At 30.6% G+C, this 25,918-nt stretch overlaps 4 protein-coding genes across 8 annotated transcripts; 2 read left to right on the top strand and 2 right to left on the bottom strand.

The window, feature by feature from the left end:
* Positions 1-2,638: 2,638 nt before the first annotated feature.
* LOC137809828 (agamous-like MADS-box protein AGL61) lies at positions 2,639-3,264 on the top strand. Its single transcript, XM_068610898.2, has one exon. The coding sequence runs from the start codon at positions 2,710-2,712 to the stop codon at positions 3,262-3,264; it is 555 nt and encodes a 184-aa protein (XP_068466999.1). The 5' UTR covers positions 2,639-2,709.
* Positions 3,265-10,246: 6,982 nt separating this feature from the next.
* LOC137809827 (agamous-like MADS-box protein AGL29) lies at positions 10,247-11,135 on the bottom strand. The gene has a single exon (XM_068610897.2). It carries the CDS (start codon positions 10,879-10,881, stop codon positions 10,369-10,371), a length of 513 nt encoding a protein of 170 aa, XP_068466998.1. The 5' UTR covers positions 10,882-11,135; the 3' UTR covers positions 10,247-10,368.
* A 3,257-nt stretch (positions 11,136-14,392) lies between these two features.
* Positions 14,393-20,575, top strand: LOC137812836 (putative protein phosphatase 2C 6). Of its 4 annotated transcripts, none has more exons than XM_090299180.1 (5): positions 14,639-15,248; positions 17,066-17,158; positions 17,473-18,364; positions 18,863-18,968; positions 19,851-20,575. In XM_090299180.1, the coding sequence occupies exons 3-5, from the start codon at positions 18,101-18,103 to the stop codon at positions 20,171-20,173; spliced, it is 693 nt and encodes a 230-aa protein (XP_090155306.1). In that variant the 5' UTR covers positions 14,639-15,248; positions 17,066-17,158; positions 17,473-18,100; the 3' UTR covers positions 20,174-20,575. The 4 variants fall into 4 exon arrangements, with proteins under 4 accessions (XP_068471160.1, XP_090155305.1, XP_090155306.1 ...); XM_090299181.1 differs by having other exon boundaries at positions 14,640-15,248; positions 18,077-18,364; XM_068615059.2 differs by lacking the exon at positions 17,066-17,158 and having other exon boundaries at positions 14,393-15,248; positions 18,077-18,364.
* An 860-nt stretch (positions 20,576-21,435) lies between these two features.
* LOC137812835 (initiator tRNA phosphoribosyl transferase family protein) lies at positions 21,436-25,773 on the bottom strand. 2 transcript variants are annotated; one of them, XM_090299178.1, is made up of 7 exons: positions 25,341-25,773; positions 25,138-25,263; positions 23,828-24,491; positions 23,567-23,670; positions 23,378-23,486; positions 22,501-22,560; positions 21,436-21,899 (listed from the first exon to the last, which is right to left on the bottom strand). In XM_090299178.1, exons 2-7 carry the CDS (start codon positions 25,195-25,197, stop codon positions 21,712-21,714), a joined length of 1,185 nt encoding a protein of 394 aa, XP_090155304.1. In that variant the 5' UTR covers positions 25,198-25,263; positions 25,341-25,773; the 3' UTR covers positions 21,436-21,711. The 2 variants fall into 2 exon arrangements, with proteins under 2 accessions (XP_090155304.1, XP_068471159.2); XM_068615058.2 differs by having other exon boundaries at positions 25,138-25,259; positions 25,341-25,768.
* Between the last annotated feature and the right edge of the window lie 145 nt (positions 25,774-25,918).

The raw sequence follows: 25,918 nt of genomic DNA, 5'->3' as shown, positions 1-25,918 counted from the left end.
AACATATATTATTATCAATAAAGTAAAAGAAAAAAAAAACGATGAGAACATAAAATAGAAATTTTAGATAATGTAACATATACTCGATTTCTCCTAAATAATTTGAAGCTAATAGTGTTGTGTTTGTCACCACTAAAATGGTTATATGTTATCTTTTTTAAACATTCATATGCGGTGATGGTGGCCTTATAAAACATCCTGAATGTTCATTACTGTTAAGAGATGCTTTTAGGATATTTCAACATAATGGAATATCTCACTTATGGTCTTTAACTCCTTTATAAGATGTTATTGTTTAAGGTAAGATATTATATATGTGTTAATTTAGATTTCTTTTATCGACAAAGAATGATAATATTAAAATAGAGCATTTAAGTGATGTTCTAATCCTTGCATAAAATAAGTCCTTTTAATTTCCTGCATTAGTTCCACAAAGTTACAACACAATTTTGATCAATCAAAGGTCTCAAATTACAAAGATAAGATAATAGTCAAAACCCCTTTCTTCAATTTTATGGAGTTTCTCTCCCTCAATTTAAACTCTTATGCACATAGTAGTTTTACAAAGATAAACCATCAGACACGGTCAAAATATCTCCCATCTAATTTACAAGTTTCTCCCCCACCAACATAAGTCTTTGTTACACGCGGTGATGGTGACTTTACAATAAAAATTAAAAAAAACTGACAAAGTAGCATAAATATCAGTCATCTAATGTGTATTGAAGCCTCTGTCTTATATATTTCACCTGCAATAATAAACACATCTAACATGAATATACCATGACACCTACATACCCCAATACATTAATGACATTGTATAATCACATAGATTTTAAGCAAACCTTTGGACAATGTATCCAATTCAAGTAAGGTAATGTAGTCATAGGAATTTTATGGGTCATCCATACTCAGACATAGAGTTGTGCCAATACATAATAATTCTTCAACATCAACCTTAATGTTCTTAAATATAAAATTATTCTTATGCTTCCAAGTCATCCATACTATAACTGCCCACATCCCTTTCCATATTTTATTTTGTTTTGCATTTGATTCAAATAAATGGAATTGTTGAAAAATGTTGCATTAAATTCATGTGGTGTAATGATTGAATTCCAACACATCTATAACAGATTTGCGAGACATAATTTGATTTCTTACATCCTACACAATGAGATATATTACAATTTAATCTTCACATTGACAAAATACAAACAAATTATTCAACTAATGTTACTGATTCTACATTCAGAAGGAATTGAATTAATATAAAATTTTGTGAGTATTTATATTTCATCTTTCTCTCATTATCTTGAATTCTTTATCATTCTTAGTATTCATGACTACTACATATAATTTTCCCTAAAAAAATTAAAAACTTTTTTTAAATCAATTCACTTTTTCTTGATTGTATTTTTAGTTGTTCATTACTTTAGCGTATATACCATCATAATTGATATGCCATAAGTTAACTATTATATAAAGTAAACAAACTTATCATACACCACCGTTATTTATAATTGGATCATAATCTAAAATTATCTTACACTATTATTATATAACTTGTTTTCTCTTCTTTTTTAAAAAGTACTTAATAAAATGATTTTGCTCCACAAAAATTTAAAAAATTAATTTAATTTTAAATAAAAATTTTCATGTTAGACATCACTATACAACTTGACATCTCATGCTGACACCTCAAATAACAACAATCATTTATCATCGCATGAAAAAAGTATTATTAAAAAATAAATAAATAAAGAAAATACTAAAATATGGAGGGACTAGACCAAAACCCATATATTAACAAAAATGATACATAGGTAGACTATACCTATTCATAAAGAATTCTAAGAACAGACTAGATGGTAGCCTATTATACCAATGAAAAAATTCTCTATGAATAAATCTTAAATTAGCCAACTTATCAGCACACATTTTCTTCACGAATTAAAGATGAAGTGGTTAATCATATTGACTGGTTGTCTAGAACCCTTGGTATATGTATGTACTCAATTTAATGTCTATTTAAGAGTTGATTCTTGATCTTTTGTTATATAAGAAAAAATATTATATGTTCTTTTGTATAAGGGTTGGATCATCCCTTAAGTCATCGATTTAATTTAGTTACTTAAGTCATCGATTTAATTTAGTTACTTCTTGTTTGATAAAAAAAAAATTATATAATATCAATCATCCTTACTATAGGTCCTATTTTCACAAAATAAATGAAACACAGATGTTATCCATAAAATACATATCACAGCTCACTATTTGAGAGGATATTAGCAAATAAAAGAGTAGTTGCCAACTATGACAAAACAATAAAATATTCTTTTAAAACTTACACTAATATCTAGCAAATATAGAAATTATATTTATTTTTTTCAACATACCTATTTAATACCTGTAGGATTTAATAAGGAAGTTCAAAGCCAAAATTGTTGATAGCATCAAATTTATAAAATTAGAAATTATAAACATATCAAAACACTTTCCTTATGCTCCATAAAAAAAATAAAAAAACGTAAAAAAAATAATATTAAAAATATTGATAATTTTCAGAAAATGTGTATAAATAAAGAAGTGTGGGAGTCATATCATATACCTAAACCTTTCTAATAACCTCTCTTTTGAACCCTCTTGTTCTTCTTATGCCTCTCCAATAACTTTTCTTTCTTTTTTTAAAGCTTTTGTTCTTGAGCCATGGGTCGTCGTAAGATTGAGATTACGGAAGTGAAGGACCCCAACACCAAGCAAGTTACATTTTCCAAGCGTCGAACAGGTTTGTTCAAAAAAGCAAACGAATTATCAATTTTGTGTGGTGCTGAAGTTGCTATTGTTGTGTTTTCACCTGGGAACAAGCCTTACTCTTTTGGGCACCCAAGTGTTGATGTTGTTGCAGACAAGTTTCTGCAACAAGAAAGTGCGTCAAATGTTGTCGTGACACCAAATGTTGACGAAGGAAGCAGTTCTTCCAATGCTGACAACATAGATGCACTGAATCAACAACTGTGTGGTGTTCAGACTCAAATAAATGATGAACATAAGAAGGCTAGTGAACTTGACAGGAGAAAGAAGCAACAAGACGTGACTAAACTTACCCACAACAAACAATTGCAACGTTCATACATAAGGGTTCAGCGTAAGGTGGAGGATTATCTTGATGCCATTGAAGTGTCAGAGTATATGTTGCTCCTTGCAAAAGAACCTGTAATTGGAGTAACAAAACAAGTAACTATCAAAAGAAGAAGGAATTGATGCGTCGTAGCATGAAAATTAAGTTCACATTTGAGTTTCCTTAACCCTAAATCTTGTTGTCCCCAGTGTGTTGGTTAAAAAAAATAAATAGTTTGTGTGTGAAATGGTTGTTATTATATTTGCAGAATCTATATTAAGATTGAGTATTTCAATAATCTTATGTTTTTATGATTACTAAATTTTACCTTGTTGCAATCTAAATGGTTTTGATTTCAGTATGGTAGATCGAACATTTGTATCAAACATTTATTTAGATATGGTGGTATTTGTTGTAGAATTCTTACAGTTGTTTGATATTTTTTTTAAAAAGATTGAAATACTTTCTGTATTTCTTTTTTATTTAGTTTATTAATAATCGATAAAAAAAAATAGTAATGATTTTGATGTTGAGAATATCATGAAAATCAGCCAGATATAATTCATTTTTTATCAAAGCATTATTCATCATCTAAGGGGGTGATTTATTTTTGTTTCTTTAGATAAGAATAAAAAGGTGTTGACAAATCCTGAGATAGCTAAACAATAATAAGATATCAAGATGAATGTCTATATTGGAAAGGTATATATCAAGTAACATTACATTATATCTAAGATTATTGTTAATTCAAAATTTTAGAAAATAATAGCAAATTAATAAAAACTTTTTAAATAGAGTTACGTATATGATTCTTAATTTAAAAGTTTTTTTACTAATTAGTTTATCAAATTATTCATGACATGTTCTTATCACAATTTTTGTCTGTCTTCTCATCAAATCCTTAAAATTTGTCTTCTTTCTTTACCTTTTTTGAATGCTTATTTGTCCCAAATAACATTTATCTCAATTTTTTATATATATATAGCATTTCTCTGCTATTTATTTTATCTTTTGTATATCAATTTAAAAATTCTTGCACAACCAGATATAATTTTTTTATATATAATTTCCCTATATGAATATACATTATCATAATTTCTCTAAATTCTTAACATGTAACCAGGTGGTGGCATTATTTTAAGTGATAGGAGATATAATATGCCCTGTGTGAATATAACTGGTTCAAAAATTTCAATCCTTATGTATATTTGCGTTTTATTTTTATATGTTATGTTAATTTTCACCTGCTACAAATCAATTAAAACCTTTTATGCAATTTGCATGAGATAAATAAAATAGACTAGTAAATCAACAAGGACTTTGGAAAAAATAAATAAGCTATAATTTTAAATAAATATTAAAGTTTCAAGTAGAAAAGAAAATGTATTATAATGATTCTACTAGTAATTCAAATAATGAAAATCTTCCTCTAATCCTACTGCCCATGTTAAAAGAAGTTAAATCTAAGCGTTCAAAACAATTTGAAACTTTAAGGAAACAATGAGCAAAATTTAGGACTAATTCATTACAAAAATAAGAGTAATTAATGAATTTATTAAGTAATAGTGTTGATACATTTCTGCATTGAATACAATAAATATATTGTTGAATTTAACTATTGCATTTAATATATTCTTGAATTTATTAAATAATACTATGTCATGAATTCAATAATAAATTAAATGTAATAATTAAATGATACATATATTTAATATATTTGATGTAGAAATGTATTAATAATACATCTTGTAATAAATTAATTAATTAGAACTACTTAATTATAATTATTATAAAACAATAATTAAAACCATAAATGTCCAGTTTGTTATATTATCTTTGTAAATTTAATAAATACATTATATTTCATAAAAAAATATTAAATTAAATTGTATATTAAATTTAAAAAATACAATGACTGCAGTTAATTCTATTTTTTAATTTAATAAATATGTTATATCTCTTAAAAATATTAACAGCATATTATTAAATAAATTTAATATTATATTAAATTTAATAATTAATATTGTATTATACATTAAATGCACTCGTGTGTTTTTAATAAAATTCATTATTTACTATTATTCAATAATAGTTTTAAGTAAAATCATAATTAATAAAAAAAAAATTCAATACAATGTATTTGTTAAATTTAATAAATATAATATATTTTATAACATTATTTCAGATAATTATATATCATACTGAATAATTAAGAGCATATGAAGACATTTTTTTAATTTTATTAATTATTTGTGGTGACAAAGTTTAAAGTATTATACTATAGAGATGCTAAATTAATTTAAAAAGCACTATATATATATATATAATTAAAGTCCTTTTATTTTAACTAATAAGAAAATGGGTTTTACACTAACCATATACACCAGTTTTACAATATCAATTCATCATTGAATGAAATAGTATATATAATAACTTGTTGACTTTTATACTAATTACTTTAAAAATTACTTAAAAAAAATCATCAAATAAAAATTAATTATACAGAAAAACAATAATTAGTTGTTTATTTATTAAATTAAAGACTATTTTTTAAAAAAAAATTGATAGCTAATTAGATACTAATTTAAAAACTATTTAATAATAATAGAAATTAATTTAGAAATTAAAAAAAATTTAGTCTTTAAAATGGTATATAATTTAGTCACTATAACCACTAATTGTTTTTGTCTCTAAAATTGATTTTTATTTGATAATTTTTTTTAGTGAATTATTTTAATAAATTTTATCATTTGTCAAAAGCGAAAAAAAAAACATACTAATGTGTAGTCAATAAAGTCTTGATTAATCTTGTTTATTTTAAATATATGCTGTATGAATAATACTAGTAAGAAAAATAATTTTTTTTAAATATATAGTTAAATTCAACATAATAATTATATATGTATGTATGCTTTGTAGTTGAATTTTAACTATTTGAATTTGTTAATATTATTATTATTGATATTTTTTATTAATATTATTATTATTATTAATATTACCTACATATATATCTGTAGTAAATTTATCTATGAATAGATATTCTTAGTTAATTTACCTATAGATTTTTGGTGAGTTACTATAGAACGACTACATCTTAATATTTGGGTGCCAAATTACATCATTGCTGTAGTTTTTTTCCAGTGTTTTTCGTTTAATAAACTGTGCGTCCACGTGTCTTCCTGTTCTGATTTTCTATTTCTGTGGGCCCCCACCTTTTTGTTCTAGGCAATTTCTCCCTCCACCATATCAATTTCAACATGCACCCAATCAGCTCTAAAAAATGACAAAAATACCCCTCTTAAATGACTTAAATAATCTTACACAAAAATGGAAAAATTATTTTTGAAACTTTTATCTGAAATATTTTGGATTTCAATTTTCGGAAATTTTTTATCCAAAATGTATTTTTAGTTTTGTGATCAGATTTTTTTTTCCAGCATGTATTTTTTTATTTCTCAATTATAATTATTATTTTGGATTTTTTAATTTGAAATAAGGGTAGTTTTGGAAATTTAAAAAATTGATATGGTGCAGGAGGGTAGTTTTGAAAATTTAAAAAATTGATATGTTGGAGGTTAAAATTGATATGGTGCAGGAGGGTAGTTTTGGAAATTTAAAAAATTGATATGGTGGAGGTTAAAATTGATATGGTGCAGGAGGGTAGTTTTGGAAATTTAAAAAGTTGATATGGTGGAGGTTAAAATTGATATGGTGCAGGAAGAATTTGCCTTTATTCTATTGCCTCTTTTAGTATTATATTGCGGGCCCTATCTGTTTTATCGTGTTTATTTTTATTTTTGTAAAACCTATTGGGCTGGGCCCAAAACATTTTTTGTTATCCTCTTCTTCTTTTAAAAAAACGAAAATTAAAGATAAAAAAATTAAACATTGGTTATTATTGTTTTTTTTAATTTTTAATTTTTTTAATTAATAATTTTTTTATTTCCTCTTCATTTTCATTAATTGAGAAAAAAATTGTTTTATTTTTTTATTTTCTAAATTTTATTTGTATTCAAAAATTAATTTTTTCAAACTAATTGAACATGTATTTTTAATTTTTTTTATTAGAAATAAATTTTTTATAATATATAATATATCAATTAATGAATATATTCAACTTACAATTTTCATGGAATACTATGCTATTATTTTGATTCATTTGTTCTGATTTATTTTTTATCTTTCTATTAGACATTCAAATATTAGTACGTTAGTCATACTTGAATCCACAAAATGCGAGAGTATGTGTTGTTTATTTTTTGTTGTTATTTTATGAAAGACACTTATTCTACATTAATCATTGTGTACTTATGAACAAACATTATTGAAATAATGTGAATGGTGTATATTACAAAGTCAACAACTCTTTCTTGAATTTTAATAGATTAGTTTTATTCAAAGTCAATATTCATTAATATAATTTTGTATTTTTTTAATAATAATATTTTTTTTTTCATGTATATTAAGTTACATAATAATATATGATATAAAATTTTTTATAAAAAAAAGTCAATATACATTAATATACCTATATTTATTTGTACAATTTACTCCAAATTTTAAACATCATATCAAATTATTTTACATGTAATTCGGATTAAAGATGTTATTATTATTATTCTAATTCAAATAAGTTATATAAATTAGTTTTTTTGCTATATGCTATAAAAAAAATTGTTAAGAAATATTAAAGTTGATGTAAAAAATAGCGTAAGTCGAACGGCTTCAAAAATAGTGTATAAACAATGTAGACGACATTCAATAAACATCAATTTCAATTTGTATTTGAATGTTCAAACTAATCCAAATTGTGAAGCAGTAAGATCGAGAATATATTATTTAATTATTACATTATATCTGAAGAAAAAGGTTAAATAAAAAATAGGAAAAAGAAAAGAAAAATTGGACTTAGAATGAGATATGGCGGCGGCAAAGGGGGCAAGAGCTGCAGTGCTCCAACCACAGGGTGATGCAGTTGGAGTGGTACACGTGGCCGCACGGTACTCGCTTGTTTTCCCCATCCCTGTTGTGGCGGGTGAACCCCTCCATGCAAACGGAGCAAACCTCATCCCTCCTCACGTCGTTAACTGTGGGCAACTTGGAGACGTAGCTCTTGCACGCTGCGACTACACGCCGTGATTCTCCCTCCACCACCGCAAGAGCCTCGTCCAGATCAAAACCACCCAAATCTATGAAATTGTTCAGTATTGACACCGCAATATCATCGCTGTTCTCTGAATTCCTATGGTTAGCGTTGTTGTTATCCATTGCACAAACATAATAACAATAATATACACTCAATCCTATATATATACCATTACTTTTCTTATCTCATATCTATGGCTGTTTGTTGACTAATGGGGGCTTTGAACATCTCATTATCACTCGTTTATTCCAACTTCTTTATAATATTCTATCCTTTCTTTATACTTTTTTTTTTTTACTGAATTTTTTCCCATTTTGGATAAGATATTATCCATTTTACGTTTTCCTCTTTCTTCATAACTATCGATCGAAAACATGTATTAATATAATACACCATTATAAATACGTGGAAGGGATAAATTATAATTGGCGTTGAATGGGTCAAATATACACTTCGAATACATTTCCGTGATATTAGGAAACCACCACGCTCCGAGAATCACTACACACATCTTGGTGAATTGGTTATCTGACCCACACTAATGGAGTCCTGAGTAAACTTATAAATAAGACTTCTGAAGGAAGAAAATGTACGTTTTTCATATCCTAAGATAAAAGACTAATCGCTAGCATTGACTTGAGCGTTAGACTGTAATCACAGATACCTCATCGACCGGCGGAGCACGCGCGTAGGAGAGAAAGAACTTTGAAGAATTCAGAGACTACCAGCACGACAACAAATTGTGGATCAACATTACTCAGCCTAACATCCACGAAGGTACAATAATAAATATATTTTTTAAGTCATTCATATTTTATGCTTACATAAATAAATAATATAAGATTTGATAATTTGTCCAATTTACTTTGTTAATCCCTTTGTGTAATCCATCTTCATATGATAATTTAAAATAATAATAAGACTCAAGACGTAATGCCAATGGCATAATTCAGAGAATTTAGAACTGTGAATGAAATAGCAAGAATCTTGCTGCACTGTTAGGTCCTACGATTAGACAGTTTGGCGTACTTCTATTTTTTGCTTAACTTAATTGGTTAGCTCTTATAACTTTATTAAAGAAACTAATCAATTTCTTATCATTTAATTTTTCTTGCCAGATATTTTCTGAGAATTTTTATATTAAATCATCAAATATTAATGGTTTATAGAATGAATATGGATGTAGATTCAATCCCTAGTGATTCAACCATCAATAGGTACTTGGTGATCAACATTGACCTAATTAATGTTGTGGTTTTTTTTACTAGTAATGGTAGTGTATTGAGTGTGAACGCCATTTTTTTTATTACTAATTTATACTATAATATGAATAATTTAAATTAATATTATTTAAATATTTTCTTTTTTATATTGATATTAACTTGAAATAGTACTTTTAATTTATTCAAATATATGTTTTTCTTTATATTAAGACTATTTCTTAATTTAAATTAAAATATTTTCAATTTATTTAAAAATCAAAATTTATATAAAAAGAAGTCGAAATGTTTCTTTTACTAGTCCGCCTATTGGATCAATATTACTCCAAGATTTTTTTTGTTAGCTTGTATTAAGTCTTTTGAGCCCTTTAGCCAAAAAAGGTATGATGCTGTATAACCCCCCCTCTTTTTATTATTACACCCCTTTTTAATTGTTTAGTTCTTTGTTTTATTTTTTTCTCTCCCACACGTATTTGTATGAATAAGTTGTAGATAAGTATGAATAATGTCATTGCTATCATATTAACACTTAATTAAGAATTAATTTGGTATTTAATTATGTGATTAATGTTTCTGATAATTTTTAAGGTTTTGGATTTAGAATTTAAATTATTTCGTTTATATAACGTGAGATGATTTCAACCATATACAATATATTATTTTTTAAAATTCACATCCAATGCAAAAAAAAAATAAAAATTCTTACAAGAATTAAAAAAAAGTTATTTCCAGTCGATCATATTTTTCTAAATGCAGTCCACGAAAACACATACTCAATAATACTATTGCTATTTTTTTTCTCATTTCACTCTGCATAGAGCAACAAGGTTATATGATAAAGGGAACTTAAAATTTAATTACAAATTACGCGCTGCACAACATCAATTCTTTCTTCTTTTCTTCACCTGTTTTGTTGTTTGGACTACGGGTTCTTGTGCAAGTAGAATCAAACATTCTGATACCTCAATCGCATCAATATAATCTTTCACCCTAATTTGCAATTCTGAATATGCATCTTGTAATTGTTTAAATGAGTGTTGTTTTAGTATCTGATCATGCTCTAAGCCCTTCTTTTCCTCCACAAGTAGTTGGCTTTGAATCTCTAGCAATTGTTGATTCAACCTATCCATGTCCCCAACTTCAACACTGTTTTGTTTGACATCATTTGATTTGATTTCTTGTTCAAGAAATTTGGCTGCAACAAGATCAACAGCAGGGTGCCCAAAAGAGTAAGGTCTGTTTCCAATTGAGAACACAACAATGGCAATTTCTGCCCCACACAGTATAGATAATTCATTCGCCTTTTTGAATAAACCTGCTCGACGCTTAGAAAACGTCACTTGCCTCGTATTAGGATCCTTCACTGCAGTCATTTCAATTTTGCGACGACCCATTCTTCACACAGAGAGGTGTTCAGATAAGTGTTCAATGATCGACCTCTTTAACCACACAAATATCAACGATTCGTTATCACATCAACATAAATAATTGAACATTGAATCGAGTCAAAAAAAAAACATCCTTGTAACCTTATTTTTTAACCGAACTCACGAATCCACTTAACCAGTCAAAAAAATTCTCTTGAATCTACTTTTGAACACTATCTCATTCCTTCACACTAATAATTACTAAAAACAACACAACAATACAAGAGACTAGAAAGAGAGAGAGGTTTTGATTAAGATGAAGATGCTATGATATTCCCACAACTCTTTATTTATAAAACTTTATTTGAAACTCTTCAACGTTTCTAATATTGAATTCGCAATTCCCAATTATTCTCACACCTGTACGCAAGTATTTTAATATCTTCCCTGATTTTGCTTCGAATAAATACCTATTTTACTCTATTTTTTTTAAGAAATAACCTATTTAGTTTTCTAAAACTACAAACATTAGTCCTTTTTTACACATAATTAATGAGTATTAATTGTCATTTAAGGTAAAATTTATCATTGTCTATATATAATATAATTTATTTAAATACATTTATAGCATAAAATAATATGTTGTTTTAGATATTTGCGCGTTAAATAGCAACTAAATTTAAAGATAAAAAATAATTAGTTATTATTAAATAAATTAGATATTAATTTAGAGACTAAAATATTATTGGTATCCAAAGTGGTTTCTAATATTAACAAAATTTTATAAAATAGTTTCTAAATTAGTATCTAAATTAGTTACCTAAATTTTAGTTATTAATATTTTAATTTTAAATTAATTTTTAAAAAATTAATAAAGACTAATTTAGAATATAAAATAGTGAAAAGTTAAAACCTTCGTAACTAAGTAACTAAGAATACATACTAATTTAAAAATTATTTTATAAATTTTTATTAATAATAAAAATTACTTTAAACACCAATAATTGTTTTATTTATAAAATAACCTTTAATTTAATTAAATAATAACTAATTATTTTAATCTTTAAAATTAATTTTTATTTAAAAATTTTCTTATAATAACTTGATTAGAGATTAAGTTTAAACATCGACTCTAATCCAAACATAAGAATTCAAAACGATCTTAAAATTACTACCATGTATTTTTAAACACGTGGTCATGATTAGATTAACCCCCTTTAAGGAAAATTAATTATTTAAATTATTCGTTGGTACCTCTATTAAGGAAGGAGAAAAAAAATGAATTATTCATTTGATACTAAGCTAACAAAATAGGAGGAGATATTATTAATGATAGTAAATAAAGTCTTTTATAGATTAATTATTGATACAGAGGAAAAAATTGGTTGATTTTTTTAGCAAGTGTTGATTTTTTTAGCAAGTGATGATTTTTTTTAATTGGATATCTGATGACACAAATTATTTTTAATTAAATCTCTGTTGGTCGTTGTTGGTGGCAGATTTTTTGTAATTGCATTTTTGTTGTTAGTTATTGGCAGCATTTTGCTGAAATTGAGCTCCCAGAACCTAATTAAAAAAGTGAAAATATTTCATTACTCATTACTGACTTGTTCCTAAACTATTTATAATTTTTTAGGTTGGTCCCTAAACGGAAAAGATTTTGATTGGGTTCTTTATAGAACTTAGAGAAAAGATGGAAAGTGTGTGTCGTGCCATGATTTGATGATGCAGCATTATAATTTGAAAAAGAGAATGATAACAAGTGAGGGGTATAGCGGTAATTGGAGTGGAAAGCACCAATGTTTAATCCTTCAAAGCGTATAAGAAGTACTCGTATGGACTGAACGACGAATCGTGATTAAAAATTAAGTAATATATTTTTAAGTGTGATCTACTTTATTAATCTGGTATAATAAGATAAGTTTATTAAAATAATATAAATACTGCATATTTCAATAAGAAAGGTACGTCATTATTACTGTATACATCCGAGTGTTGAATACCTTTTTTACTGATTTGAGCGTCGGGTGCTTTCTGCAGTATCTCTCCCATTTGGCATTCACCCGAGATTGAGAACCGAAAAAGTAACACAAAGACCAAAAATATCGCAGTAAAGCTTTAGCAACATACATGAAGGAAGGAAGAAGATGAAACCTTCAATAGTTCTCTAAGTCCTATCTCTTTAATAAAAACAATTAACGACTATAGTGAAAAACTATTCTACGATTAATATAGTTTCACAAAAGTAAAAAATAAAGATAATATATATATATATATTTTTTTCAATATCAATTCATCATAAAATTATGATAAAGTTAAAAACTTCAAAACAAATAATACCCAAAAAAAATTAATATAATCTCAAATAAATTTATATACAATTTTTTTTCTTAATCCAAATAGAAACTCCAAAAACATGCTGCCTTCAAATTCCACACACACCCTCCTCTTTCACACGTACCTCTTTCAACTTTCTACACTCGACTACACAATTTTAAAGGTCTTTCATGACTCAGACTTTATTCTTTCTTTTTTTTTTTTGCATTTTTAAATTTATATTTCTTTTTGTACGGACTGTTACCATCCTATAATTGAATTTCAAGCACTCACTGATTCATGATCACTTCTGTCCTTCTGCGCAGTCTGCATTGCTTCTCACGCAATGTCACTTAGGAATGTTACAAACTCGGTGGATCAAGATATTTAACTCATTCATCCATGCTGTATTTCGTAGGAATTAAATAACAAAATAATGCTCAAAATATATTATTATACTTTATACAAGAGAAGTTGGTGAGAACAAAAACTATCAATACTCTTATTTTTATTATATTTATCACTTATTTCTATTTTTTATTGCTTTGTTTCCTTTTTCTTTTTCTCAACTGCACACACATGGATGTGCGAGTTGTCATTCCACCTTTTAATCCATTCAACAAATTAAAAAAATAGTTTGTTGCTGATTTATTAGATGTCTTGACGAATTAGTTACTTAAATATTATTTTCTTAATATAATATTATGCAGAGGATTGTAGTTATACTATTATATTGTTTTATTTAAAATGATAATTTATGAATAAAAAGAGTTACCTAGATGAATGATTCTTGAATTTGGCATTTGTCTAATCTCTTTGTACCTTGTTGAAGGAATTAGAAATGAGGACGTTGTTGGGGTTTGGTTGAAGTCCACAGCAGGATGGGTTAAATTTCAGAGGAGTGAACACCTGGAAGTATAGTAATAGAGTTGTAGCTTAGAAACGACCAATTCCTCCATCGCAGTCAAATCATATAAAAATTACTCTTCCAGACTTTATTGTACTTCTTTTGAAAAGATACTCATTCATTAATGAAGAAAAGGAGAATTGAAAAAAAGAAAAAAGAAATAATTATTTAGTCATTCAAGTTCAATTAACTCACACGTCAAATTCTACCAAACGAGTAGGTCCCTAAAGTAATCTTGGTGCCACCTGGCGTTACTCTAATCAAAGACAGAGTACCGTTGCTTACGTACATAGGTTCCTCACACGTCACACACACAAGGCTGCAATCCAGTGCGGGGAAATCCACGAGAAGGGAGCAGAGAGAATAGGGTGAAAGCGGGTGCAGGGTGGTGTGAAGCAGGGGATTAGAAAGAGACGTGAAAAGGAAAAGAAACGTGTGGAAGGAAGATGAATGGAGGGACAGGTGGAGACACAGCATAAGGCAGGTGAGTACGACTACAACAGATTACAAACAGTTGGTGTCTCTCTTCCTTTTCCTTTCTTTCCCCACTCACTCACAATTCACAATTCACAATAGATGCGTGTGCCATCAACAAAACTTACATTTTCTTCACACGTGTCGCTTTCTCAATTCTCCTTTCACCTCCTTTTATCGCCTCCTCGCTTCCTTTTCTTCCCGTTCCCTCTCTAAACTACGACACCGTTTAGCTATGGAGGATGATGACCTACTCCAACGATTCCACTCGGAGTTCGCGTCCACCATATCCGGCTCCGTCATTTCCTCCACACTCAGCATCGAAGATTTCCGGAACCTCAACAGCTCCGCCGACATTTCCTCCATCAGCAGCGGCCCCGGTGAGATTCCTCCGGTCGCAATCACCGAGACGGTACTCTCGCCGCCGCCGCCGCTGCACCGCGCAGGGCTTAATGACTGCGAGACGCCGGCGGTGAGGGAGAAGTGCATCGGAAGGAGTACCAAGGGAGTGAGTTGGGGACGCACTTCGGTGATTGGGAGGAGGAAAGAGATGGAGGACGCCGTGGCAGTTATTCCGGGATTCATGTCTTGCACGTGCGATCACGTCGGCGGCTGTACCGCTCCCGGCTCCAGATCCTCCGGCGAGATCGCTCCCGTTCATTTCTTCGGCGTTTACGACGGCCATGGTGGCTCACAGGTTCTTTACACCTCCTTTTACTTCGCCTTCGTCCATTTTCTAATAATTATTTAATTTTCGCAAAAAATATGTTTTCATTTTTATATATATTGAAGTTTGAAAGAGGTGTTGGTGTTTATGGTGATTGCGTAGGGAGGGAGTGTGGCGTTCTGACTAATATTTACTTATTCACTTTTTAATTGTTATTTATCTGGTCGATTAGTATCGATGTTTATTCTACCACTAATTATTTCCTCTGTAAATGAATAAAAAATGATATGGGAATTATTGTGCTCGCTAAGTTTAAACTGGGAATGTGGTTGGTGGGTGTGTTGCTCAGAGAGGCCACGTGTTGTGGGTTCATAGGCAGAGTTGTCCTTACAGAGAGAGATCAATTCACGGTGCTTTTCATTTTGCTGTGACACGTGTAAATGCGATCGTGCATGATAGGGGCGTGGGCCTTTTCTTTTCTTTTCTAGGATGGATACTTGTACTAATTAGGAATGGGGATTGATTAGCGTGATTCTGACGTGGTTTCTATCAGAGACAAATCATCAGGTTGTGGCATGCCAAAAGGTTTCACAGACGAGTCTAGCTTGAAGAAAAATAGCCGATTTTGAAATAAATCAGAAAGTATTTCTGCACAAACCTGATTTTTATGTGTTTACAAGACTTTTTCAAAAATTAAATTGATTTCTAAAAGATTTTATATTATTTTAGTTTATGAGTTTATGAGTTTTCCATTTTTTATTATCTTTATAAATACTTTTGGAGAAGTTTATTTATATAGATTCAATTTTGCGAACTAATAAGGAATTATTTTTTACATAATTCTTAAGATGATTATTATAAAAATCACAATTTAAAATTAGGTTATGACATTATTTGTTTGTGTTGTTTTTTAATTTAACAGGTATATGTTTACAATACTTAATTATGGTTGTTGGGTACCTTTATTTCAAAGGTTGCATTTAAAAACTCTGGCATACGATTATATGTTTATTATTTATTTCCTGGGAAAAGAAAGAAATATAATGATTAGGAAGTGTTACTGTTGGGTGGCCACGTGGATGAAAGATACTTTTGGCATGTTATATTGTGGGGCTGACTGATGATCGTCGTGGTTAGTCTGCTTCATTCTGGAAAAGTTCTCGTATGTACTTTTGAATACCAATTTCCAATAAATTATAATAAATTGAATAACATAGTTGCTTATGTCTATGCCACTGGATTAAATCTCAACTGTTACAAACATTATTCTATATATAAAACGATTATCCCTGTATTGGGTTCCGAAACAACACCTAAAGTTTATGTGGAACTTTCTCTTCTCTTCGTAGGAATATTATGCTCTTCACACTTCACAACAGATATGATTCATGCCTTGTTTAACAATTTTGCGTTTAAAATTTTAGGGATTCTTTTTCAGTAGAATATTGTTATTTCAGAATTACTTTTGAATAAGCAAGTGGAGTGAAAATTTGCGTAAACAAAAGGTATGAAAAAGTATCATCCTTCTAGATAAACCTCAGAAGTTTGGTTTCCATTAGAATATCAATCTATTTCACCCATCGGACGAAAACAAATTTGTATATACAATTCAGACGTCGAAAATGTTTGGGTCCGAAACTTTTAGTAAGGATACCTGATAAATTTCCACAATTTCATTAGAACTTTAAGTAAACATCAACTATGGAACTGTCAACAAATGGTTATTTAACGGTACCAATTTTTATGTCTTTCCAACTGAGTCACGGAAAGCGTTTCCGAGTGTCATTCTATGTTATTATGCGCGATAGCTATATCGTTGATTTGCATTTGAAGTGTATGTGCAACAGAATTTCAAGGTGAGTTGTGTGGAAAAAAAATGTGGAGCGCAAACCGTTGGTGCAAGAGTTTAATTCACCAGAAAATGAGAAAAACTTTTAGTGGTAAGTCGTGTCGTTCTCGTTCTCTTACATTTAAGCAAAAATAGGTCTATGGGTGAATGAAGATCTCATATGAAGATGCTTGATTAGTCTCAGTATTTGTTCAGATGCTTAAATGAGAGTTTTTTTAATTTTACTTTTTTTGTATCAGCAAAAAAACGAGGCTATTTTAATTTTCTATTGGCAGCGTACCATGTAGATTGGATGATTATTTTGCATTGTATAAAATTCATTGTAGATATTAATTATGACATTAACACTTATTATTTTGCGTATTAAAGTGAGTATATTTCTTTGACTACAACTATCTATTTCAGAATTATGATATTAAAGATGGACTAAGAAGGGCAAATGAACTCTGAACGTCATTCTCCTTGTACAAGGGAGGAATAATACCTGTCCAAAAATGCGAAGCATGGAGCTCATTATAGATGGATAATATTTTGGTGTTAAAACTCGTCGAAAATTTCCCCTTGATGGCCATTGTTTCTATATTTTTTTACCTAAACTGTACTAATCTTTGATGCTAGTCAAATGCATTCATCCAACTTGGTCTTCGCAACACAAAGAGCTACCTAGAATGTATCTGGCCGTCCTGATGAAGTTAATGCTATAAGATCCGTTCAAGAAAATATTTGATAGTCCTTAATACAAGACTCCTCACAAATTGTTGAATTCGTCACCTTTTTTTCCCTTCGTGACTTTAATTTACTAATTTCTCTACAATTAACGGTAAATTCTGATATTTTAAATAAAGATAAACTTGGAATGTTGTCATAAATTTTTCAAAAAACGGTACTTTATCTAATTTTACCTTTCTTGATTCGTATTTGGTTAAATAAACACCGTATAAACAGGATGGGAGTACATCATGAAAAGTTTACCATTCTCCTAACTGTTGTGGTAATTTAATAATCCTAGGTGGCTAAGTTCTGTGCTAAGCGGATGCACGATGTTATAGCAGAGGAGTGGAACCGAGAAATGGCAGATGGAGCTGAGTGGCAGAGAAGATGGGAAACCGTATTTGCTAACAGTTTTGAGAGGACTGACAATGAAATCCTATCAGACGCAGTTGCACCTGAAATGGTAGGATCTACTGCCTCTGTGGTTGTTCTATCTGGTTGCCAAATTATTGCATCCAACTGCGGCGACTCAAGGGTAGTTCTCTGCCGCAGGACACAAACTATCCCCTTGTCAGTGGATCAAAAGGTCAGTTCTAGTCATAACCCACTTATCTTGATGATATATCTCCAATCGTGTGATCATGCGTTCCGTTTTAGGTTTCTTGAATGGAAAACTACATGTACTGCCAGTTTATTAAAGTAGGCCGGATATTTTCTCAGTCGTTCTTTAGTTTCCATGTGTATGTAAAGACCAGAAATTTATCGTCAACAATTACAATAATAAAAAAGATAAAATCACTGTGCTTTTGAAATTTTTAAATAATTTTAACTCGTGGGAAGGGATTACTAAATATCAAAACGAGAAAACTCGCCCATGCAGCCATGTACTCAAAACGTAATCAGGGTTGGATGTAAGGAGGGTTACTCTCTAAAAGAAACTTCAAAAGTTATATACTTTAATTTTATTTATATAACTATATAATATTTTAATTCATTGATTTAATTATGTTAGTAAAGGTATTTTTTTCTCCCCTATGCTTATGTCATTGACGGAATTGAGATACCATTGTCCTTGTTTGTACAGCCGGATAGACAAGATGAATTCTTGAGAATTGAAGGAGAAGGAGGAAAAGTCATAAACTGGAATGGAGCTAGGGTGTTTGGTGTTCTTGCCATGTCCAGGGCCATAGGTACCTTGATTTATTTTCATACTTTTTCAACTATTAATAAAGGCAGAGTTACTTTCAACATTAATATGGCCAATTATGTCTCTGCTATGAGAAAATAAAGGATGCAAACGGCTATAGTTGTCTAGTATTTTGATTTTAATCGTCTAGTAATTAGGGATTATGATAATTATCTATACTCCTACAATGGTCATTTTCTTGCTGGTGTCACCATAAATAAGCTACTAAAAGAAACAAAACAAAAGATAGAGGAGAAAATAGATGTAAAGAGTTTGCCAAATAATGGAGATGAGATGCAAGTATTTAAAGAAGGAACTTGATAGGTTGATTACACCCACTTTATAACTAACAATATTATAATTTTAATATTTTTTATATTATTTAATTATAAATTTATTTTTTATTATATATATTTTTTTCTAAAACCATCACATTAAGAATTGTATAGAAATCTTGGAGTTCTCAAAGCATAATAAAGTTTTTTTCCTTTAATCTGTAAATTCAAGAAAAGTCTTCAACAATAACAACTAAACATAGTTTTTATGCCTGATTGTCTATATACATCTCTGTTTTATTATAGCTCTGTTTCGTATTATCTTAATTATAAATTACAAATATTCCACCAATCACATCTGCATTTACTTTGAAAACTTGGTAGTACATACTAAGATTCAGATTATCTGCAAGAAAGGTATTTTGGTATGTATAGCACTGGATTTTCAAGGCTACATGTGTTTAGCAGAGTTTGCGTTTATTCTTTTCTTTTGGGGCTATTCAGTTACAGAAACTATATGGACAGTCTTCCAAATTGAGCTAGCATATGGACATCCCGAAAGCAAGTCTATGACTAGTCCTGTATTGACCTGCTTAACGATGATGTTTCAGGTGATCGGTACTTGAGACCATGGATTATTCCGGTGCCCGAGATAACTTTCACAGCAAGAACAGACGAGGATGAGTGCTTAGTTTTGGCAAGTGATGGACTCTGGGATGTAATGAGCAATGAAGAGGTTGGAGAAGTGGCACGCCACATTCTTAGAAGACGCCGCAGATCCTTGTCAGGGGAGGAAACATCTCCTGCACAAGTTGTTGCCGACAGCCTGACTGAAATTGCATATGGTAGAAATAGTAAAGATAACATTTCAATCATAGTTGTTGATCTGAAATCCAAGAGAAAACGTCAGCAAAGGCCTCCTTTAATTTCCTAAGAATCTAATTCTCTTTAATCTTTTTCAATCTTGAATTGAAAAGGAGAAAGAGACGGTAATGAAGTTGTAGAGTTGCTCTATAAACAAACCTTTTTTTTTCTATTTTTCATACGACCCCATTGGTACTTGGTATCACTTCACCTTGTATCTCCTAACCTTCTGTACAGAGTTGATTGGGAAAAAAGAAACTGCTTCGTGACGAGCGACAACTACCTAGGGCTGGCTTGTTGTAATGAAGTATATCGTTCAGTAAGTACTACTTTTTCTTCTCCATTTGGTCTTCATTCCTGAACGGTTATGTTGATAACACAATCAAATGCCATCAATTGTATTGTTTGAATTTCTTTTATTGGAAGGAATGGAATAAAGATGATGAACTTTATTCCATTTCATTGCATTCAATATTTGAAAATATTTCCTTTATTTTATTTGAAAATATAGGATGAAATTAGACCTACGAAGTAATAACTCTTGCTACCATGTCTAATCTTCAATCAGTGAAACAAAAATTACTATAATAATAAGAGATCATAATTTAATTTTAGTCTATGTTCTACTTTTTTTGTTCACATGTCATTAAATATTAAAATGTAGTTGAAGGAAAGCTTGTAGTAAGAAAAATGTCTATTTAGCTTGTGTTTATGCTCCTATTGAAACTTATACACAGACTTTGAAATCTTTAATAATAATATAAATGATACGCATGCCTTATATATCCAATGCAATAAAGTTTCATATCAAATCATTTATTTAATGTTTGTTAAGAAAAAGAGCATAAATTTGACAAGATTTATCATACTCAAATTTTACAAGAGATTTCTTGATACGATTTTTATGGTTTGTAGTAGGATGGAAGAATGTCTCATTTTAATTACATAATTATTGTTTAAACGTCGAAAATGACATGTTAGCATGCGTGGCCCAAAAGAAAACATCATTCCCCGAGGACTTGATTTGACGCCACTTCATCGTGATCATACGCAGAGGTTTGTGGTTCGAATAATAATAAGGCCTTCTCCAATATTATCGTTTTTAAATGTCATTAAATTCAGACGTTATGTTGCTCATTCTATCAATATTTTCACAATATTTATGTATACCGTCTACATACAATTTCAAACTGAAGAGATTAAATTTTGCATAAACTATATTCATATTTATGTTCTGGAATGCAAATTTCATAAGCAAATATTGAATTGATTGATATAAATCTGTTAACAATTAAGCTGATTTTAATTTTAAAATATTTCAATTGTGGTATGTGTTGAATAACAATTAAGCTTAATTATAAGTTTATAGTGTAAAATTGAATGTCTAGCCCATGTCTTCAGGGTCTATCACCCAATCAGTCATCTCAGAATTTGTGAATTCAGATCAGAGCCTGAAACTAAAGAAATTAAGATAGTCAGATATCAAATTTCGTATAAACTTAGGCATACAACAATTCTCTGCGAACTGGTAATCAAAGGTATTATTTAAAAAGTTAAAGGAATGACCAAAGCCTAATCATTCACGTGCCCATGCAATTCCAATTCCAATTACTCATCTCTTCCCGAGTCCAAATCATGAACGCATTTTCCACCAATCAGAAAGTTGAAAACTTGTCTCAAATTTCCTCTGGATGGTCGAGCATCTGTTGCAAACTTGCATAAATATACAAGCCGTCGCCTCATATCCCATTTGGTGACTTGAGCAGCATCGAAGGATTTCCCATCATCAAACGTACCTTAAAAAAAGAAATGTAAACACAGGGACGAATGATTAATAGTGATACATTCATTATAAATCATCAAAATTCATATTAAACCCAGAAAACTTATTTTGAGCTATTAACTAGACCTGGATTTGCAAACATAGATCTAACTCATATTAAATCTACTCTCTTATCATCCATTGCTTAGACCTTCATGCCAACTTACTCATCCTACAACCAATTTAAGTGATTCACACACAGTGATATGGGCATGCAATAGCAGCACAGACAAGTAAAGATGTGTTATATGCGTTCAAAGTTAGAAGCCTATTGCGTTTCTAACTACATGAATACTTTTATCTTGAGATAAATGTCAAAAAAATGGAAAGGCTATTGTAGGTGTACAATTATGGTGAGATCACTGACTTTGATTTTAACTCTCTCTCTCTCTCTCTCTCTCTCTCTCTCTAGTCTTTAGAAACATAAATTTTACATGAAGTATAACAAGTATCCTTGAAAAAGGATATGATGAATATGCAACAACAATGTTGATGCGTTGATTCTATAGTAAGTGACATATGTGTTTAGGGTTTAAGGTTTATTCTAACAATGTGAAAGATATATAGATACGTACCTTTTTCATCAAATAATGACATTAAGATTGCTAAGCAAACACATACACTGATATCTTCCCCTGAAAAGCAAAGAAATTTGATATATTATTTGTTTGGTACAGCACTTCATATTTTGCTTTTCCACAGGTCTACCAGGATGATTTAGAAGGATTAAGGAAAGGCACCTTAGAGATTCAAAATGATAGAAGTTATACAGAAAAAAAATGGATACAGTAATACAAGTTCAAAGGGCTGTGAATGTAACTCTGAACATACACCAAATACTTGACAAGTACATATGAAGGAACTTGGTTCACAGGAAAATAACTTAGATACACAAGTATAAAGGTACACGGGTGTTCAAGATTTGTATGTTTGGTAATAGGTATAAAATTGAAAGATATAAAGGATACACGTGGTAATTTATGAAAGTTTGTAAAAGCATGAATTCAGATTCCCACATTTTCTTAAGTATGAGATACTATGAGTGTTGTAATGATAGGCCTTAAAGGAATTTTGAATAATGAAGATTCAAGATACCAAGAATCCTAGATGAAGATGTGACAATGGTAAAACTTGTTTTTTCTAACGAGAGTTGGTAATATTTAGGAGTGAAAGGGGTGAGGCTTGACTACAAGGATACAGAATTGAGGGTGATCAGTAAGCAAAACAAATCAGTGGAAGAGTGAAATGGGAGTGCAGGTATTCATTTATCTAGTAGTACTGCAAAAAGAAACAAAAATCAACTTGAGACAATGCTATATCAATGACAATTGAACTGTTTTAAAAATCATAGAAACCAAACAAGAAATGAATACATGTCATTTGGTTTCAAACAAATCTTAGTCTAATTAATAAAATACATAAAGTAGACAGAGGGTACTTCAGAGCCATTACCATTATTACAACAAACTAGAAGTCTTTTTCCCTGGCTGAGATTGAACTTTGCAAAGCTCACCGCTTTAGGAAGATTGGTCAATAAAGAAAATCGATCAAACTTTGAAGTCTGACCATAAAAGATCAAAATAAGTAGGGTTCCACAAAAATAAAAACAAAGAAAAAAAATTCCTTCAACTACGTACTAACCATTATTGGAAGATGCATATATGATTCAGCACTGGGAAGACAGACAGAGATGGACTCCTGATCACAATTCAGTATGCAATCATCTACATTGGCAGCGTCTGCAGCTGCACCATACATGGACACTGAACATTCAGCCATATAAACATTTTACAGACCTTTGCTTTTAAAAATTGTGATCATAAACTCAACAGGACCGGTCATCATCAAAAGAAATGCACCAGAGGATTAAAAGTGGACCTTAATTAATTAACTAAAGCATACCAATTCGAGATGTGCCAACTGCCAAATTAGTTGATCCCAACAAAGATAATCCAGGATCTTCGGAAGACTCGGTATCAGTTTTAACAATTGAAGCATCATAAGTCACAAATGGTTCTTCCTGTGCAGGAGAGTCTGACTTAAGGGGTTTAACTGTAATCTGTGGTGCACTTTCTCCTCTATAAGCACGGTTTACTCGGCTCTTTTCAACCATATCTGCAACCTTCTGGTTACACACATCAGGACCTGAGTTTATAAGATCATAAACGTGTTTCCAGAAAAGGCCAGGCGATAAACCCCTGGCCCAGCTTTCTTCATCATCTCCAGCACCGGGTATGTAATTCCAGCTGAACTCGGAGGTAGTACCATGCTGGCTCATACCAACTGATGAAGATGCCGACACAAGAATGATGGGTGTGAAATCCCAAGATTCATGGTGAGGCACTTCATTTAACCAGATGACAGTTTTCTGCGAAATCCAGAGAGGGCGCAAGGGTTTCTTCAAGCAGGCAGCAAGGGAAGCAATATCAGCCCCACTTGCTTTCAGTAACAGAGTCCATTCCTCTAACCGCTTCTCAATGGAAGCTCTTTCTGTTTGGGAAACCCACAGGGGAAGGTGCAAGGAGCAATCCCATTGATGAACACTTTCATGACAACCATTAGAGTCCTATTTTATGAAGACAACGCAATCAATCACATAACTGGAACATTATCATAAGCAATAATATTCGCTAAAGTACTCTACAGTCCCTCGTCCCTTGGTTTCAGTTTGATCCCTTGAATTCAATTGTTTTTGTTGGAATATAATAGATTGGTTCTTCAGTCAGTTTACCACATTAACGTGATCAACTTGGTGATACATGACAAACAACATGTGAACATTTACCACATCAATCAAAACACAGAACTGTTAAAGCAAAAGATTGACGGAGGAAATGATAGGTCCAATAAACACATAGAGGACCGTTTGGTCTATCACACACTCTAAGGCCAAAGGTGAAACATTTTTAACATAAGGACCAAACTGAAACAACCAAAGTGTAATTTTACCAATAATATCTCAGCAATGAATGAAAAGGCAGGCAGAAGATCAAGTTAGTTCCTTTGTCAGTTTACTAAACTAACTAGGTCAGCTTGAATGGACATTTTGCAAAGACAGCCATAAATTTAACACCATTAACTGACGTAAGAACCAATTTAGTCTATCAGAAATACTCAAAGCGAATCGTATTAAACCAAGAACCAAAGTGCAACCCAAAAACAAGATGAATAACCAAAAATGTATTTGAGTGATGAAATGAAAAAATTCTCACACGAAAGTCCCTGATGGCCCGATTGAAAACGCAGGTCCAAATGGGTATAGTTTTGGACATGCTATCAGGGAAGCGCTTTCCTCTTCGAGTGGAATCAACGATAATGCAGCCTCCCTTCTGTCCTACCTACCCAGATGAAAAATGATGAGAATTAAGGCAGAAAGGTTACGTCTTTGACAATTGCGAATGATAAAAAAGAGTACCGGCGAGTTGGGCGACGTGAAGGTTGAGGCGAGCGGTGCTGAAGGAGCAGTTGTTGGTGTGGCCGTCGGTGGATTTGAAATAACAGGTGGAGTGGAAGGCGCGAGAATACCAGAGGCCGCAGCGGAGGTTGGCGAGGAGAGGGAGCTGAGGCCATAGCAGAGAGATTTCAGAGACAAAAATGGAGTCTTGGTAGATGGATCTCAGAGCGTTGTATAAACTGTTGTCTCTTCTCTTGATTCTTCTCGCCGCCTTGTAAATGCTAAGCTTTGCACCTTCTTCTTCTGCTTCCATACCTCTATTTTTCTTTCTCTTTCTCTTTCTTCTGTTCAAATAAAACAAAAACGTGTTCTTTAATTTCTTAGATGGTAAATGGGCACTTACTTTTGGGATCCCACAAATTTCTTCTCCTCCTATTTGTTTTCGCATCAATCCAAATATATAGAAAGGGTTAACACCATAAATACTAACAAACATATATTTTACAAACTAATAAAATAATTTGCAACAAACATATATTTATAAACCAGCAAAATAATATTTTAATTATTTCAATTTAAAATATTATTATAATATGTTA

This window comes from Phaseolus vulgaris, chromosome 2 (assembly GCF_051622355.1).
Source record: "Phaseolus vulgaris cultivar YP4 chromosome 2, ASM5162235v1, whole genome shotgun sequence".
Taxonomy (NCBI): Eukaryota; Viridiplantae; Streptophyta; class Magnoliopsida; order Fabales; family Fabaceae; genus Phaseolus; species Phaseolus vulgaris.
Note: the sequence above shows the minus strand (reverse complement) of the source record. Positions and strands in the feature narration are given on the sequence as shown.